Source organism: Chamaea fasciata, unplaced genomic scaffold (genome assembly GCF_029207755.1).
Source record: "Chamaea fasciata isolate MVZ Bird 193981 ecotype frontalis unplaced genomic scaffold, bChaFas1.0.hap1 SCAF_9, whole genome shotgun sequence".
Classification (NCBI taxonomy): Eukaryota; Metazoa; Chordata; class Aves; order Passeriformes; family Sylviidae; genus Chamaea; species Chamaea fasciata.
Genome location: NW_027094094.1, coordinates 22,847,133 through 22,863,716, shown reverse-complemented (window position 1 = coordinate 22,863,716; position 16,584 = coordinate 22,847,133). Strand labels below are relative to the sequence as shown.

The 16,584-nt window shown below is 36.1% G+C and overlaps 1 protein-coding gene across 14 annotated transcripts in view; it reads left to right on the top strand.

Moving 5' to 3' along the window:
* KCNMA1 (potassium calcium-activated channel subfamily M alpha 1) overlaps positions 1 to 16,584 on the top strand; it is a 427,658-nt gene that overhangs the window by 115,740 nt on the left and 295,334 nt on the right. For all 14 annotated transcript variants that reach the window (XM_066191493.1, XM_066191492.1, XM_066191496.1 and 11 more), the window contains one exon: positions 4,222 to 4,386. In XM_066191493.1, the coding sequence (XP_066047590.1) occupies positions 4,222 to 4,386 (165 nt within the window). The remainder of the gene's footprint in view (positions 1 to 4,221; positions 4,387 to 16,584) is intronic.

Genomic DNA, 16,584 nt, shown 5'->3' with positions numbered 1-16,584 from the left:
AACTCCTTTGAGTGATGTGGGCATGACTCAATGCTCTGTATTTCATTACAGGTGATACTGAATGATTTTTCTGTGATATTCAGCTAGTTACATGTTAGATAAATGGGGTCATCAAATAATTTTCTTTGTTTCACCACACTTCACCTAGCTCTTTGCCCTCACATTGACTGCCTGTTTCATATGTTTTTTAACATGTTTTAACAAGATACTAAGTTTTTTCAGTACCGTACATCAGAGAGTACTTTCCAGGTTGTCTTCTTTTAGGGCTTCAAAAAAGACAGATTGTTCTTGCATTATGTTTTAAGTTTTTGTGATAATTGTATGATTTTATTTTGTGTTGTCCTGAGTTGCGGGATGACATGTCTGTGTAGTGGTTCTATGTTTGTATAGGTATTTTAGAGGTGAAATGGAACAGGCAGGACGACATTTTGAAAGCTGTTAATAGTTTTTGAGTGAATTTTGCCTTTTGAGTTCTTCTTTCTTAAGGTGACTGTGTTCAAGAGTCCCGGAACTTATGTAATCTAAGTCAATATTTATTGCTGAAAATAGAATACAAACCATTGAAGTTTCTGGTCCAGGTCTGTGTCAAGCCTTTGGTAGAACACTGAATACTGATTCCTGTACATACTGTCTTATCATGCTCTTTTCAATTTAGTCATTAAGTTCAGAAAATATGTATTTCACAATATACTGCTTCTCACTTAATATACCTGCATGTTACTGTCATCAAGTAATTAAAACAATGAAAACTGGTTAGCACAGTGGCTAAAGATCCGTTACTTGTAAAAGTGAACTTGTAAATAATGAAGCAACTATCGTCACTGTCACGTTATTATTTAAAACACCTTTTGTAGGTGTTGGTATTGGTTACTCAGTGCTCTGAGAAGAGGAAATAGCAATGAAACAAGGCTATACACTTAATAACAGGACTGAATTTTGTGTTCAGTACATAAAAACAGCAGCCTTTAAACCTCCTTTAGTGATCTCTGCACAATTGAATAATGACTTGGGGATAAACTTTTCCTAATACTGCCAATTAAGTAAGATAAAAAGCTAGCCATGCAGATGAAAAAAATATAAAATATCCCTACTGAATACAAATATTACATAACAGCAGCTAATCTGCATATTAATTATAGCTGCAATAATGGCAAGAGCTAGGCTAATCATGAGATTCTGTTCCAAATCATACTTGGCAGGAGATGACTGTTTTACTTAATTTTTAATTAAGAAATAATATGGGTGGGAGATTTTATTAGAGGTGAAATAAGTAGTATAAATACAGAAATATAGCCATTCAAATATGTTACAGACTTTTATGCCTTTAGAGAATCAAGTACTGAATAGGTTTGTCATGTTTACTGCTCTATTCTATTGGCAACCAAAAGTCAATACAGCAAAAGAACTCTAGGTTATGAAAACCTTTTCAAAATATAAAAGGTACCTTTCTCCTTCAATTAAGTAAATTGCCTACTATTTCATTGAGTGCAAGGAAATTTAAAATTATTTTTATATCTTGCGAGCAATCACATCTATTGACAAGAAGATTGGGGATAAAGAACATGTACACAATAAAAGAATTTTCTAACCTTAATACTTACAAGTTCACTAACATAAAATTGACTTTTTCATTCAGCTTTTTGTTTAGTGATCTGTAGTTCTGTGACTTTCTATAGCAAGGTCTGTGGTTGTGGATGTGTTTACCAAGGTGTGCATTCAAGCACACCTTTTAAACACACCATTCATGCACAAGCCTTTTAAACAAGGGTTGCTGGGTGAAAAGATCAAAAAAGACTTGTTTCATCCCGACCCTGCCAGGAGTCTAGTGGCTGAGTTAGGCACCTACTCACCACCTCAGTTTCTTATCTGAGAAGAAGGGAGAATTATACCTCCTTTACTATGAAAACCACATAAATTCATTCAGTATGAACTTGTCCAGAGTATGAAAGCTCACTGTGCAATGTAGAGGAGGACCTTGGAGCAAAGTCTGGTGTGTGAAGCTTACAGGTCTGAAAGACAAGCTCTAGCAGTTACAAAAGGCAGAGAAGCTAGTGGGAAGAGGGAAGGAGTAGCATGTGTGTTGTTTTAAACAGTCTGTAGCTGTCTGGGCTGTGGGGCTCCCGTGGACCCAGGGCCTGCCCAGTGCCCTGGCCAGGGTTGGCAGGACAAGGTCTGGTCTGGAGCCTTCTTGGTGTCAGCCTGGTACAGCAGCCTGGGGCTCAGGCAAGGGGACCTGGCTGTGAGCCAACCAAGGCTGGGAAGGACAGGGCTGTGGGAGCCCTGGAAAGGGCTGAAATAGTGTCCTGGCTGTCAGAGTCAGGGGAGACCCTGGGGACAGTGGCTAGGACCAGTAAGTCCTTGGAGATGTGTCTGGATTGCCTAAGCTCCAGTGTTGTTTGTAGTATAGAGCATAGTTTTCTCTTTCCTGGTTTATAATCATCGTGGTGAAAGTATTTCTTCGGAACTGATTCTATGGCTTTGTGATGCTTTGGGTCACCAGTTGCTCCATACAAGCGTTGCTCTGCTGGAAACGCCTCGTTCGTGTCGTACATCACTGTCCTCTGCAGTGAGCTCATTTCTGTAGGTTGTGCAGCGCAGGATATGTCTTTCAATGCCGAGTGCAAAACATCTGATTCACTCTGTCCAAATTTGTCAGTGAATGAGGTCCAGTTATGCAAATACAAAGTAATTTTAAACTTCTGTTGCGTTATTTGCATGGGAAGTGTACTGAATTACTGTTGTAACTCTGAATAATTTGTTATCGTCAATATAGTAACATCAGACTATGCCGTGATCGCTAGTAAGAACATGGAGCCTGCTTTCTGGGAGGGAGACTAACAGAGAAAAAAGAATCTGATCAGTCAATTAGGTTGCAATTTTGAGCTTCTCTAAAAACAACTGTTGGTCTCCATATTACATTTTTAGCATTGTTCTGCTGTTCTTTGCAGACAGAAGCAATGAAATTTCTTTATTAGTTCAGTGCTACTCTCAGGAAGTGCCTGTACACTTATGTCCAGCTGTGTCCTCAAGGCCATCTCACAGCTATGGGTTTTGACCATCACAGGATTGTATTTCTACTGCAGTAATAATCACATAACCAGCATCAAGCATTTGCTTGTGTAAAAGATATCTCAAAGGGGATTAATGGCAATTGATTTCCTGCTTAGTGGCCTACAGACAACTGATCTATAAACAAGATCTTTCAAGCTGTTGGTCTGTGCAGAGTGCTTGGAACAGTAATGCAGATGAAGTGCTCAGGACTTGCTTCAGCACTGAATTTTGCTGCCTCTCCTATTTTTTGTTTAGCATAACTTGTCAAGTATTCAGGAAGTCATTAGTATTGTGCTGTCACCAAAGGCATGCTCATGGCACAGTCTGATACTTTGCATGTGGTGTGATTTAAACAGTGTACAATCCACGGTGGCTTTTCCTGTTGTTTCCCTTGATGTTTGTGCAGCACCCATGACTGTAGCACATCGCAGGCACTTACAGAGCAGGACATCCTTGCTGCAGCATCCATGAGAGACTGATGTGAATTCCAGTGCCTGTGACTCATCAGTGAGCTTGATGCAGCTGAGACTCCTCTAATTTCTAGCTCTTCATTCTGTGAGAGCCACTTACTGACAGAATAATTCCTGTGATATATTAAACACTTTCATTGAAACACAGGTTCACTGATAGCGTGGCAGCTCCCTGCAGATTCTTTATGATGGATTTTGTTCCTCTCACACTTGATAATCGCTGTCTTGTTACATCATGCTTCTCAGTGAAGGTTTACTCAGATAATTAATTCTAGGGATAGGAAATTAAAATTACACATAAATTATGTTCACACCTAGTATGCATTGTTTTGAACTGATACATCAAAAGGTCTTTCAGTGTATGTCTGACAAATTCATTTATATGAATATTTGCATACAGAGCTGTTGCCAATTATGTTTCTTCTAACGAAGGAACGTATAGGATATTTGGTGTTAAGTATATGTTTTGAAGATGTAATGTCAAGAAGAGTATTATTATCTAGTTAGTCTGGTACCTTACAGAACATTTCTATTTCTCTTATTTCTAAAGAGATGTAGCCAAGTAGCTTCCTAATTTCACCCAGCAGGGATCCAGGAAGACAGATTTTCTGTTTTTTATAGCAGTTCTTGGCCCTTCCTATATACTGGCTTTCACAGCCAAATTGCTAAACGTTAACTAACCCAAATACTTACTTTGCAGGAGGCCCAGAAGATCAATGGTGGTGGAGATACACAGGCAGATGGAGCCTGCAAACCAACAGATGAAAAAGAGGAGAATGTGGCAGCAGAAGTGGGATGGATGACGTCCGTGAAGGATTGGGCAGGAGTCATGATATCTGCCCAGACATTAACTGGCAGAGTACTTGTAAGTCCTCTATGTTTTTATTTTAAAGAATGTTTTTTAAGAAGCACTGTGTCCCAGCATTAGCGGAGGGGTTTTGATTGCTTTGTTGCATCAGCACTGAGTCAATCCAAATTTTCTCTGTAAAATAGCAGACTAATTCCCACTGCAAGAGAGAGGCAGAGACAGCAAGTAAGAAAAACTGACTGCCAGTCCACTCCCAAGCCTATTTCACCACTCTGGCCCCATGATTTTGAGCTATAAACGGCGAATTTATAAATTTCATATTAGTTGTTAAAACTATAGACCTGTTTTACCTGAAAGTAAAACTGAGCTTAGAAGATCAGAGGCAAACTTGAAAAATAAGCCCAGTGTTACAAATGTGGAGAGTGGTCAGAACTGTAAAGCAAAGAGAAGATTGAATTGGCTGTGCAATGAGATTTGTGATATATTCAATAGACTAATAATGATTTTATATTCTCTTCATATTTTTCTTTACTGGCATAGAAATCCTTCAAACCTATGAGCAGTTACATATCAGGTGGTGACAGGTGATGATAATATGTGGTTTAAAGGAAAAAAAACACTTCAGTTATTCATTTTATTTAAACATAATTGCTCTAGAGCATTGTCAAATATTCAGATGCAAGGGTTTTCTGTGGAGCTCACTGCAGTAAAAAGTGTCTCCTGTGTAATTCTGATTAGTTTACTTTTTTAGAATGCACATACTTATAAACTAGAAGTTAAAGTGATTTAAATCCCATTTAAAATTTCAGAGAATCCCAGTGAAACTTTGTAATTAGTTTGGGTTAAACTGAAAACAGAATGCTTTGTTTAGGGTCATTTACATTGGTTAGGAGAAATTTTAGGGTGAGTCAGTTTTGGACTATAGAGCGATTATTTGGATGGGGGAGGGAATGGAGGAAAAGAAAAGAGATTGCACTTCATATTCAAGTCTTCTGCAGCAAAAAGTTGAGGTGACTTAATTGCCACTGTGTTGTTTGGTTCTGGAAGAAGAGTATTTTGGTTATTTTTCCTAAAATACTATTCTTCACTTTTTTTTTATGTTAGTTGCTGGCTTTTATCAATAGCTGGAAAATGTGTTCCCTTGCTGCTTTTAGCACTGTCTTCTATGTGCAACTGCCATATTGACAGTCTCTTAGTGATTGTCTTCTAAGAAATGGCATTTTGCATGTTTCCTGACATCTTCAGCATTAAAAATTAAAAACCTTCAAGTCAAGTTTCTAGTTCCAGTTTAAGTATCAAGGCTAGAAATCCCCCAAGCCCAGAGTCCTCTGCTCCCACCTCTGCAGTCAGAAATTGCCCTGTGTTCATTTTACTGGGCTGTATGTGAACACGGATAGAAACCTATTGGGATCAAAACCTAATATGCATAATATAAAATGCATTTTACTTCAATATAGTGGGAGAGCTTACTCAGCACTGTTTGATGACTTAATTTACTTATTTGGGGTATTTTTTAGAGTTTACCATTGCATTTCATAAGGGACCAGCTGGCCAATGTCATTGGGTTAGGTTATTTCTGAGAGTGCATTTATAGTCATGTCAAGGTGTAACAGCACATATTGTGCACATCTGGGTTTATCAATGTGCCTAACCATCTGAGAAATAAGTAGTGATGCATGGAACCTCTTAGTTAATTTTGGTCAGTTTAGAAAACAAGGTGCATTTATTTTAGTATAGCACTTGTCAAATTCAGTATTTGAATTGACAGGATATAATTTATGGAGGATCATTTCCAGAATGGAGCATTTGGCTGTTCATTTAAATTTTACTTTCTGAGAATATTTGCTAAGGGTTAACTGTTTCGTTGAAAATTCATGATAGAGGGTAATATTCACATTATTTTTAGATATCAGATGTAGCAAAATCAAATCAATATTTATGTTGAAGTGTATTGTTTGAAAATACTAGGACTTAATCATGGATTGCCACTAGTTTAATACAGCCTGTTCCTGCAAGCTACTATGTTTCTGAATTGAAGAATTTTTTTTTTTCCCTGAAGAAGAAAGAATTGGCAATTTCACAGTTCTCTGAAATCAAAATTGTATATCTGCCATTAAAAAAATTATAGTACACTTTTACCCTGTGAGAGTTTAATTAAAATTAATTTTACACATCCAATGTTTATTAAAAAAGTTTAAAAAGAGTCCAATGGAGATGGATTTGGGAAAAGAGTTACAATTGAACTTCAGTTCAGTGTGGTCACCTGAAAGCTACAGTGGAACTGCTGCCTAGGTTTATTTGGGAAGTGAAGGAGACAAGTTAGCCCGGTGTGGAACACACATCAGTGTAAAGTAGAAGCTGATTTGTGTTTTTCTGCTCATGGGAAAACCTTCCATCATTATTCTTACCTGGACAGGCATTTTCTTCACAATGAATCTTAGTGGAATGCCAGGTGCTGTTTGTGGAATCTAAAAGGGCTGCTTTTTGGAGCCCTCTCTTCTGGGTTCTGTCATCATATTTTGACCTGTCTGATCTAGCTTTTATTTCTTCCCTAGTAACCTTACAAAACAGCTTTCTATTTTATTGTATTAGTTTGTCCAGGTGCTTTGTGCATATTGAAACAAATATTTAAATAGTGGGTGCTCCCGTAATTATCTCTTTAATTTTTAAACTTTATGGCTACCCAGTGGTGAAGAAGATAAAGGCCAACAGTATGGAAAATACAAAACAACATATATGTTTAAAGGTTATAACTTTGTAGTGCAGTACAAGATTAGACATTTGCATTGACACTGGACCATTTTTACAATTCTCTTGTGAAATAAAATATTTCTATTATACAACAGATGGAGACTTGAAGGCCTTAGGCAACGTTGCAGCCACAGAACTAATTAAAAACTTTAAAGTCAGTAGATACTTTTTTCCTATATAATTTAAAAAATCATGTGTTTTAGTGCATCTGCTGTAAAGTAAGGGATGTTAATTGTTATTCATGGTCTGGGTCATTGGAGACAATTAATTAAACTGTTTAATCCATTCAGAGACAAACACTGAAGTTTTTGAAAGAGATGATTCCCCTCCACACTAGTTTTCTTGAAAATATTTAATTCATTGGTGGTTGTGAGGGAAGGAAGGGTTTTGTATCAGAAATGAATGTTGAAAAAACCCAATCATATTTGTCATCTCTCCTCCCATTCCATTCATTAGAAGGAAAATTACATTTATAGACTTAACAAAGAGGAGAAATAAAAACCTTGTTGTTGGGAGCATCATGAAAAACAAAAATGGGAATTTTATATAATTAAACTGTTGAATTTTCAAAGCATTTCACAGTCACTTGCTTGTGATTATGTCAACTGAGTGTTTTTCTAGCCTGTAATTCCTGTCTGTAAGTGATGTAAAAGTAGCATGTGCATGGGATTGTACTGATACTGAATTGTTCACTAGTTTATGTGAATATAGTAAAGATGAAGTACTGAAATAGAAATAGACATCCTTACTGCTTTAGCAGCTAAATTTTTCTCCTGACATTTCATAAGTGGTTTAGGCACAAAGAAATATTCACATTACCCAGTTTCATCTGAAGGGCAGGCTTTGGAGGATGAGATTTGTATAAGGAGATGCAGAATGTCCTTCAGTTACAAACTGTTTTTGTTTTTTGAAGTTGTGCAGCTGGCTAAGCATGGAGCCTACACTTGTGTGGCCAGAATATCCTTTTCTCCTCATACTTTAGTTTGGAGAAGCATGACTGGAACATAATTTTATTAGTGCCACAACGTTTGAAAATCTGACTTTTGCTCTCAAACAATGTAGATGGGAATTTGACCTATGACTGAAAAATGTGTCCAAGTTAAATTGCATAAGCACATGATTTAAGAACACACTAATTGAATCCATGCAGTTCTGTCTGCATTTGATGTTGAGTGGTATAAATATAAATACCAGTAAAAGGTAACAGTTTCCTTAAAATCTGTTCAGAGAAATACTGATTTACTTTGAAGTGCTGCAAAATGCTGTAGATGATGGAAGTATCAAATTTCTGAGGTGGGTTTCTCAAAGAAGATGACACATTCATAATTAATCTCAAGATGTGGGAAATTAAACATGTTTATGAACTGATTTTTGCTTCCTGAAATTATATCATTTGAGTAAGAAGAAAAAGATTTCTTTAATTAGATGGAGTGTTTGATATACAGAAGAAAGTCATACATATGTTGTTGAATTTGACACAGCTCTATTAAAAAAATGGTAGAGGGCCTCACTACTCGTTTGGGGAAAACCAGTGGATCTTTAATTGTATAAGTATTTATAGTAAACTTTCCTGGGAAATATATGTAGGTATTTTATATGCATTTGGGTTTGTTTGCTTGTGTGTTTTGGGTTTTTTCAGTATTTTTCACAACTAGATTTTGTTCTTGCTGCTTTTTATTTACTTTTAATTTTTTTTTCTGAGAGGACTCAAATTCTTTTAGTGTTGAGGGGAAAAATCTCTACAACCTCTTTTGAAAAGTAATATTGTCTAGCTGCCACAGTGAAATTTAACAGTACAGAAATTGTGGGGTTTCTCGCTGTTTCCAAAGACAGTGACTGTTGTCTCATTACTTTAATGAACACAGGAGCTCAAAGGATAATTTGATATTTGACAGATAAGATATTGGAGAAGCAGGTGCGGTTGGTATACATAGACTTTTTTTGACAGTGTTCTTGACAGTATCAACTATTTCACTAGATTTTCAAAGCAGGAAGATAAACCTTGAGCAAACATTAGTATGCAACATCTCAGAATTTATATATGAAGTTTAATAAGTTTTCTCAAGGATAAGCAAAACTCTCATAAATTTCTTTCTTTTTCTTTCAATTTGGACCTGTTCATCCTGCAAATATCCTGTAACCAATCTTCTTGTGAAATGAACATCCTTTTTTTTCCCCCCAAGCATGTGTAGTTCTTAGGATGTATTTAATCTGAATAGGACTTAATTTAGAATAAAATATATTAATTGGCTAGAGAATAGAAATTGAATGCATGCTCCAGTGATTTAGTCTTTCATATTCATAGTATTCCAAGCCTTTTACAAGTCCAAATACGACAGTTTTTCAGCAGTGAAGTGCATGCATTTTTTGATTAAATAATTTGTTTTGCAGTCTATTGGCTCTGACGTGACAATTTTTTTAGATAGTTTAACAAAGTTTGGTGGGACTTATAGAATCCCCTAGTCAGGCAAAAATAAGTAGTTCCATATGTTCTCTTTAGCTGTGGTCTAAATTTCTGAACTTAGAGGAGAAAGGGAAAGTATTTCTCAGCTTCTAGATGTGACTGTCCATAGGCAGGAAGCACAAGATGTTCCATGCCATGAATGGTATGGTGTGGTTTGTTTGTGGCCCACCCCTCTCTTATCCCCCCCCCCCCCTTTTTTAATGTTTTGATTTTTGTTTTGTTTGTTGCTTTTTTGTTTGTTTGTTTGTTAGTTATTTTAGTTCTTGGAGATGGAAAGAATTACTTATGAATTTTAGATTATATACCATTACCTTTGTATAAAAGTTCCCTTTTCCTCATTGTGGTCAACAAGTAAGAGAAATAATATAAGGATGAAAGGGCAGAGTCTTCCCGAGTTAGGGCATTTGTAAAAAGACAGTGCCCAAACTGCTGAGAATGTACCTTCAGTGTGTCAGTGTAACTGCACAGATCTGAACATTGCAGATGTTCAGAGGTTATTATAAACTGCTTGACAGTGTTAGATGTTTACTTACCTACTGTTCACAGGGAATGATTTTGATCCTTCACATCTCCGTTGAGAAATGAACTTTGTCTGTTTAGTTATTTTTAGTCTTTCATAGGCCTTGGTGGCACATAAATGAATCCAAGAGATGAGTTCTAGATTGCCTTAATCTGTGACAATGATGTGTGCTATTTCCAGGGTTTCCATAGGAATAGAAACAATGTTCTCCATGTAAGTTCATGAGATAATGATAATGGAATAGAGTAGGAAGTGTTGAGTAAGTCTTGTTCGTTTCTATGGTAACTGCAGCTAGTTTAAGTTCCAGTTATGCATTTTCTGAATATTTATTTATTATTGACAGCAGCAAGGGGGTTTTTTTGCAGGCTTCTTTTGTTCTGGATCAAAGGGTGAGCTTCTGCCCAGAGTCTTGTGAAGAAGTTCTTCTATTGCACATATGTCTTTAAAACAGCAGTATTAAGTTGTGCATGTAGGGGCTACAGGTAGATGTAGCATTTCTGATTGTCACTGTCCTTTGTATTTTTTAGGAAACTGATGTAATTTCAGTGGATCTTGTACTTAAAGAAATAATGTAGTGGTTAAACTAAAAAATAAGAGCATGCTGACTTCTCCATATGAGTGTGATATCTAGGACCAAGAAGGCAATTTTTTATCAGCTATGACACTGTAATATGGGAATAAAGGTGGCTGATTTAAATTCTTTCACCACCAGCTTGCTTTTAGTATTTTTTTTCTTAGTATGTTTTAGACAGTGCTCTCAGGCGCATGGTGACTCTTGGGGTGTCCTGTGCAGGGCCAGGAGTTGGACACAATGGTCCTGATGCATTCCTTCAAATTCAGCATATTCTGTGATTAATATATGCTAATCTTAAACTTTGTTTTCTGTGAGGTTGTTTATGAGTTATATGACTAATCAGAAAACCAGTATTTTTTCTACTCAGTGTTACCAGTTTGAAGTACTGCTACGTGAAGAATGGGTTAGGTTAGCATAAAGGTACATGTACTGGTAAAATCAAATCAAGAAAAGAATAAACAGTACATTTCATAAATAAATGACTTGAAATATAGTCAGAACTGGACTTGAAACCTTGCATTTGAATTCTTAGCTCAGAAGGTGGAAAAATAGAAAATTTATGTATACATCACAAAGGTAATTTATCTTATATAAAATTCCTAATTTTTATAGCCCTCCTTTTTGTAAGCCAGATCTCACTGTAGCCTGGTCTGCGTTATTTTCAGTCCGGTTATAGATACTGCTATGGAAGTTACCCACTGTAAAGTTATCTTCAGACTCTGGGGTGTGCTAAAGCGACCTTTGTGACTTTTAGATAGTTGACCATGCATGCAGAAACCATTCTAACAATATTTAAAAGCATGAGGCTTTTCCTACAGTGGGAATAAATATCTTCTGCTAACATTTTTTTCACATACCACTTCCTTTCTTGTCTAAATTAAGGTATCCGTGGCATTCTGTCATTAAAATGAAGAAAAGCAAACACATTTTAAAATAATGTGTCAAGTTTTCAATGGTGTGATTATTTGGAGAAAGTCAAGAACGTGGCTGGTATTCAGATGGCAAAACTGGTTTAGTTAAACTTCTGTTATACAAGTCTCCATTGTTGAAAAATTGTTGTAAGACTTTATCACTGTTGATAACCTTTATCCCTGTATATGCATGTCAAGCATAAAAAAGGGAAATTTTTTGCGACCTGTTTCTTACCTAAATCTAGAATGAAATTTTGTAAATACAGATGTGCCTTCTGGTAATGATGTGTTGATCCTCGTGATAAGAGTGTGGTACAGGGGAAATTTACCTTCCACCTGTGGGCCACTGACAATAGCCAGGTATTGAACAAAAGATATGAACACAATTTTGCATGTTTATAAAGCTCACTACAGGAGACAGATGGCTTCCCCTAAGGCATTTGTGCTGTTCCCATGTGAAGGCCTGCTCTGATGATGCAGTTGATAATATTGGGGGTTTTATGGTTTTTTTTTTTGTTTGTTTTGTTTTGTTTGTTTTTCTAAGTTCTGTTTAGGGTATTTGAAAAAATTGTGCTTGTAATCAAAACACTGATGTGATAATGAATATTTTTGAAGGAAATCCTGTGTAAATTTTTGTACAGCTCTTACTATCAATGATTTGTTCTGAGGTGTGGGGTAAGTGGAACAAACTGCTAAACTTGTGGTAAAAAGAAGAATCTCCAGTTTGATCTTCAGCAAAATTTTCACACAAAGTATTGTCTATCAAAATTACTTTCTTTTTCCTTCTTGTATGTTTTTGTTTTTCTTTTTGAATCTGTTTTTAGGTATTTACTTGAATATTCACAGGGTTCTTGAGAAATGTTCTCAACATATCCTTCCTGGTGTCAGTAGTTTTATACGGCTCCTTAAATTTGCATTGCTTTGGCACAGGACATTCTCCTCTACTTTAATTAATGCTTTGTTTCAGCTTCAAATGCTACAGCAGAGACAACTTCAAAGCTTACTACTAAAGCTGCAGAAAGTCCCACTTTTGCTGTGAAGTCTGATGTCTGTATTGGTAAGGTTTGGTTCAATCTGAAGTAGTAACACAGTATTTGCCTCTCTGAAAAGGGAGCAGGTAATCTAATGGCAGAAACTGGGATGGAGAAGTTGTCAATTAGAAGTAAAAAATCAGGGAATGTTAACTGCTGGTTCTATGTGTTTCACCTAGAAGCTGGAAGCTCTCAGAACCTTCCATAAATCCACAGCAAAATGCCATGAGTTTAAGGGAGAAACTTCCTTGTCTGCTTGAATGATCCTGCTCCTTCTTCCTAGTTAGAGTCTTCATCCTTCAGACACATTTCTTTATCTTGGGATAAAGCTAGGAGCAATGTTTTGAGTAGGGAAGATGAAAACGGGAAAGAGACAGAACTTTTCAGAAGTTTGAAACAGTCTTGGTCGCTCTTTCAGTCTTGTGAAGACTGCTTCTATTCATCAGAGCTATCTAGGATTGGTGGGTGAAAAGGCAATTTCTGCAATGTAATGCCATGCCTTCTTCATAAGAGCTATGGATTTGCTAACTGTGACTGTGAAGAGGGGGTCACAAAACTGCCTTAATTGAAGCCGGGTAAATACAGAATGGGAAAGGAAATATAATCTGTTTCTTCCTCTATTTCTGGTCCAAACTTAAAATAATATTTCAAACACAGTGTACTTGTTACTGCTTAGAATGGGGATACCACTTGGGAACTAAAAGTGAAATGTGGAACCTGATCCTGCCTTGTGTAGACTGCATGCGAACTAAGCAATCCAGTTCTGTCAGATGCCCACAGTCCCTTAATTGAAAAACATGTAACTCCTACAGACTGTTAAAAAAATCAGTTTGTGCCTGTCAGGGGTAAAATCTTGCAAAAATTACTTCAGGAGAGATGAGTGGATTTTAGTGAGCCATCTGATTGTTGTGATACACAAAATGTGATACTGTCATGAGCCTGCTGCTGAATACTAAACTCTTGGTTCTTGTCAGCCATTATATTTAATCCTATAACATGTATTCTGAAGGTTCTGAATGTCCCTTGAGAAAGTGTAGCTGTGGATCTTGGTAACGAGTACGAGTATATTGTCAGCAGTTTAGTGACTATGCTAAATTTTGGAATGTCCCTGTCAGCTGTCTAATTTAATTTTTTTTTCCTTAATTTTTAATCTGTTCATTATGACAAGTGAGTAAGTCTAGTCTTGCAACTTTGGATGCTTAGATCTAGCCAACCCTAATGCTGTAAGGTTGAATTCAGCCTTAGAGGGTGTGACATTAGGGCAGTTGGCACTTGATCTGTGTGGGCTGTGAGTGTCATTGGACTGTCCGGACAGTGTTCCATGCTACCATTTCTTTTCTGTGCTACAGATTAGCACCCATGTAAACAGAACCTGGATGCTCAGTTCTATTGTTTGAGCTAAATCAGAGAATTCTACATTCTGCTCTAAGAAATTCAGCAGGATATTTCTTGAAAATTATAGTAGTTTGTTCAGTTTTATTTTTTCATGGCTGCAGCTTTGTGTTTTTTGTTCTCAACCATGGCTGGAGCAAATTTTGTCATTGATGCTTATGTCTGATTTGCTTCAATGAATGTGATCAAGCTGCACACTGCCTGACAAGGTTTGAAAGCTCTTCTCTGGTATACTTAGAGGATTTTAAAAGAATATCAAAAATAATGAAGTAGACGTGAATCCAAATTTTTTCCCTATTACAAAACAGCAAAATAAAATCACCGTTTAGAACATAAAAGGTTTGCATATCATGCTAACAGAAAAGTATTGGAGAAACCCATAGGTATTTTTATATCAACCTGTAAAAAATTGTTGCAATAATTTCCCTAGAGATTACATTTCTTGATTTGCCTTGTTTTCTCCCATGGTAAATATTACAAAATTGTTTCGGGTAGGTTGGTGGTTTTCAATTTGCTGTTGCAGATGGCTGTGAAAAGTAACTAAGGAAATCAAGTCAACTGATGATAGGTTTACAGTTGCTGTCTGGTATTTGTAAGTACAGTAGAAAATTTTGAGTGTCTCCAGGCTGGAAAAGGTTGCCGGCCACTGGCTTAAAGCTTTTGGAGGAGTTAGTTGGGCAGAAAACTCTTCTCTCTTTGTAGTATCATCTAGAGGATTCACGATAGATTGTATGGTCTGTAACAGAAACTTAATTTCCTAAGCATTTTTTGTCACTCTTCAAGAATATCAGGAGCAATGTGAATTCAGTAGCTGCAGACTGTGACTGCTGATGTTTGACATCTTTTCTGTTTTCAGATATAACAGTAACTTTCATGACTTTGAACATGCAACTAAATTTTGTATTCCTGCTTTGTTTCTGTGCAATCTGGGATCCAGATTAATTACCCATGCTTGTCAAAAGCATTGAAACCAGCTTTTAAAAAGCAGTGAAATCAGGAATTTAATTGTTTAAGGGTTTTTTTTTCTCTCCCAATACAAATTTTCTGGTCCAAAATACATTTCTGTCTTATATAGTTAAATCAATCTAGTATTATGAAATGCATTTGTCCTCTTTATGTAAATTTTGTATACCTATACATGAATTACTTTTACTTCCATATTATGCATTTGAAGATTGTATACTCATGTATCAAAATATTTTTTACTATAGGTTCTTTTTGTGTTTTTGTTCTGCACTTCTGCTCTTTTAAAAATCTCTTTTGGGTCTGATAGGTGCAGACAGATAAACAATCTGAATTTTTTCTTGCCAGTCCATTAGACTTACTATGTATTCTCTTTTAAAAAAGCCTTGGGCATCAACACTAGTTGCTCATGGTCTCTTTATAGCTGATGGCTCTTGTTATGAAAGACCAATTTTTTAATGATGCTGTTCTACTGCATATCCAAACTCAGTATTTTATTTCTGCAAATAAAAAGCTTGCCTGTGTGAGATGTTTTATTTCACTTAGAGAATGAATCTTGTAGAGTAAAAAAAAAAAGTTAAATCTGGTTTTATAAAACTGAAATTATATAACGAGTTGAGTTGTCATGAGTTAATTCAATGATATGGAATTTCAGGAATAAGCATAAGATGAAGCTTTAAAACTTTTAGTTTGCTACAAAGTAAGCATTGGATTGGGAGAAACTTGTTTTGCCTCCTGTAGCTAAGAGTACTGACATCGTGTGCTTGTACTTGTAATGAAATCTCTACTTGTCTTATTGATTCTTCAAGGAATAGGAATATATGGAAAATCTCAAAAAAAAAAATCTTCATTTTTGTTACACTTTCACAATTAGCATGCTGATTGAAAATAGCTTTATTATCTGCTATTAATTCTCATTTACAGGTAGAGTGATGAGTACGTACGAATCCTCTTTCCCATTTTGTTTTAAATAAGTTTTAATATTGCAACAACTTCTGACTTGACACACGTACTGGTATTTTAGTGTTATTTAGGTGTTTATAAAAAGAGGTCCATTGCTTTTGTCAGTAATACAGAAAGCGTAGAGGAAACAGTTTTATATCTGGTTTGGTGCAGTTGGGTTTGTTTGGTTTTTTTGTGGCCTTTTTTTTTTTAAATTCAGCGATCTCTTTGCATTAAATTAGGCTTCACCATTTGATATGGCTGGATTCACATTTTAAGTCTCTCAAGCTTTTTTCAGCAAATCATGGCAGCATGGGCTGTTTAGGGATATAACATGTAGTGGCCAGTAAAATACTTTACAGAGGGAAAATTGCTAGGCATTCGCAAAGCCCTGTGTTTATGTGATGGAAACTCAGGAGGGTGGAACTAATGACACCATATTTCTCTAGAGTTTTTACATTATTCTCAATGAATATTTCAACCAGTTCACTCGATACTAAGTTAAGGCATGTGCTTGTTCTTTTTCATGTGATAGCACCTGATACAACTTGAATACTGTAAGATGAACTGCTAATTATCTGCTGGTTCATCATATCATTTATTGAAAATGAGAGAATTAATGGTTTTTGTTCTTAGTTCAGCAGGTTTATTCTTAAGCATTTGGTCCTTCTTTATCTCGACCATATTATTTTTTTGTATTGAATGCA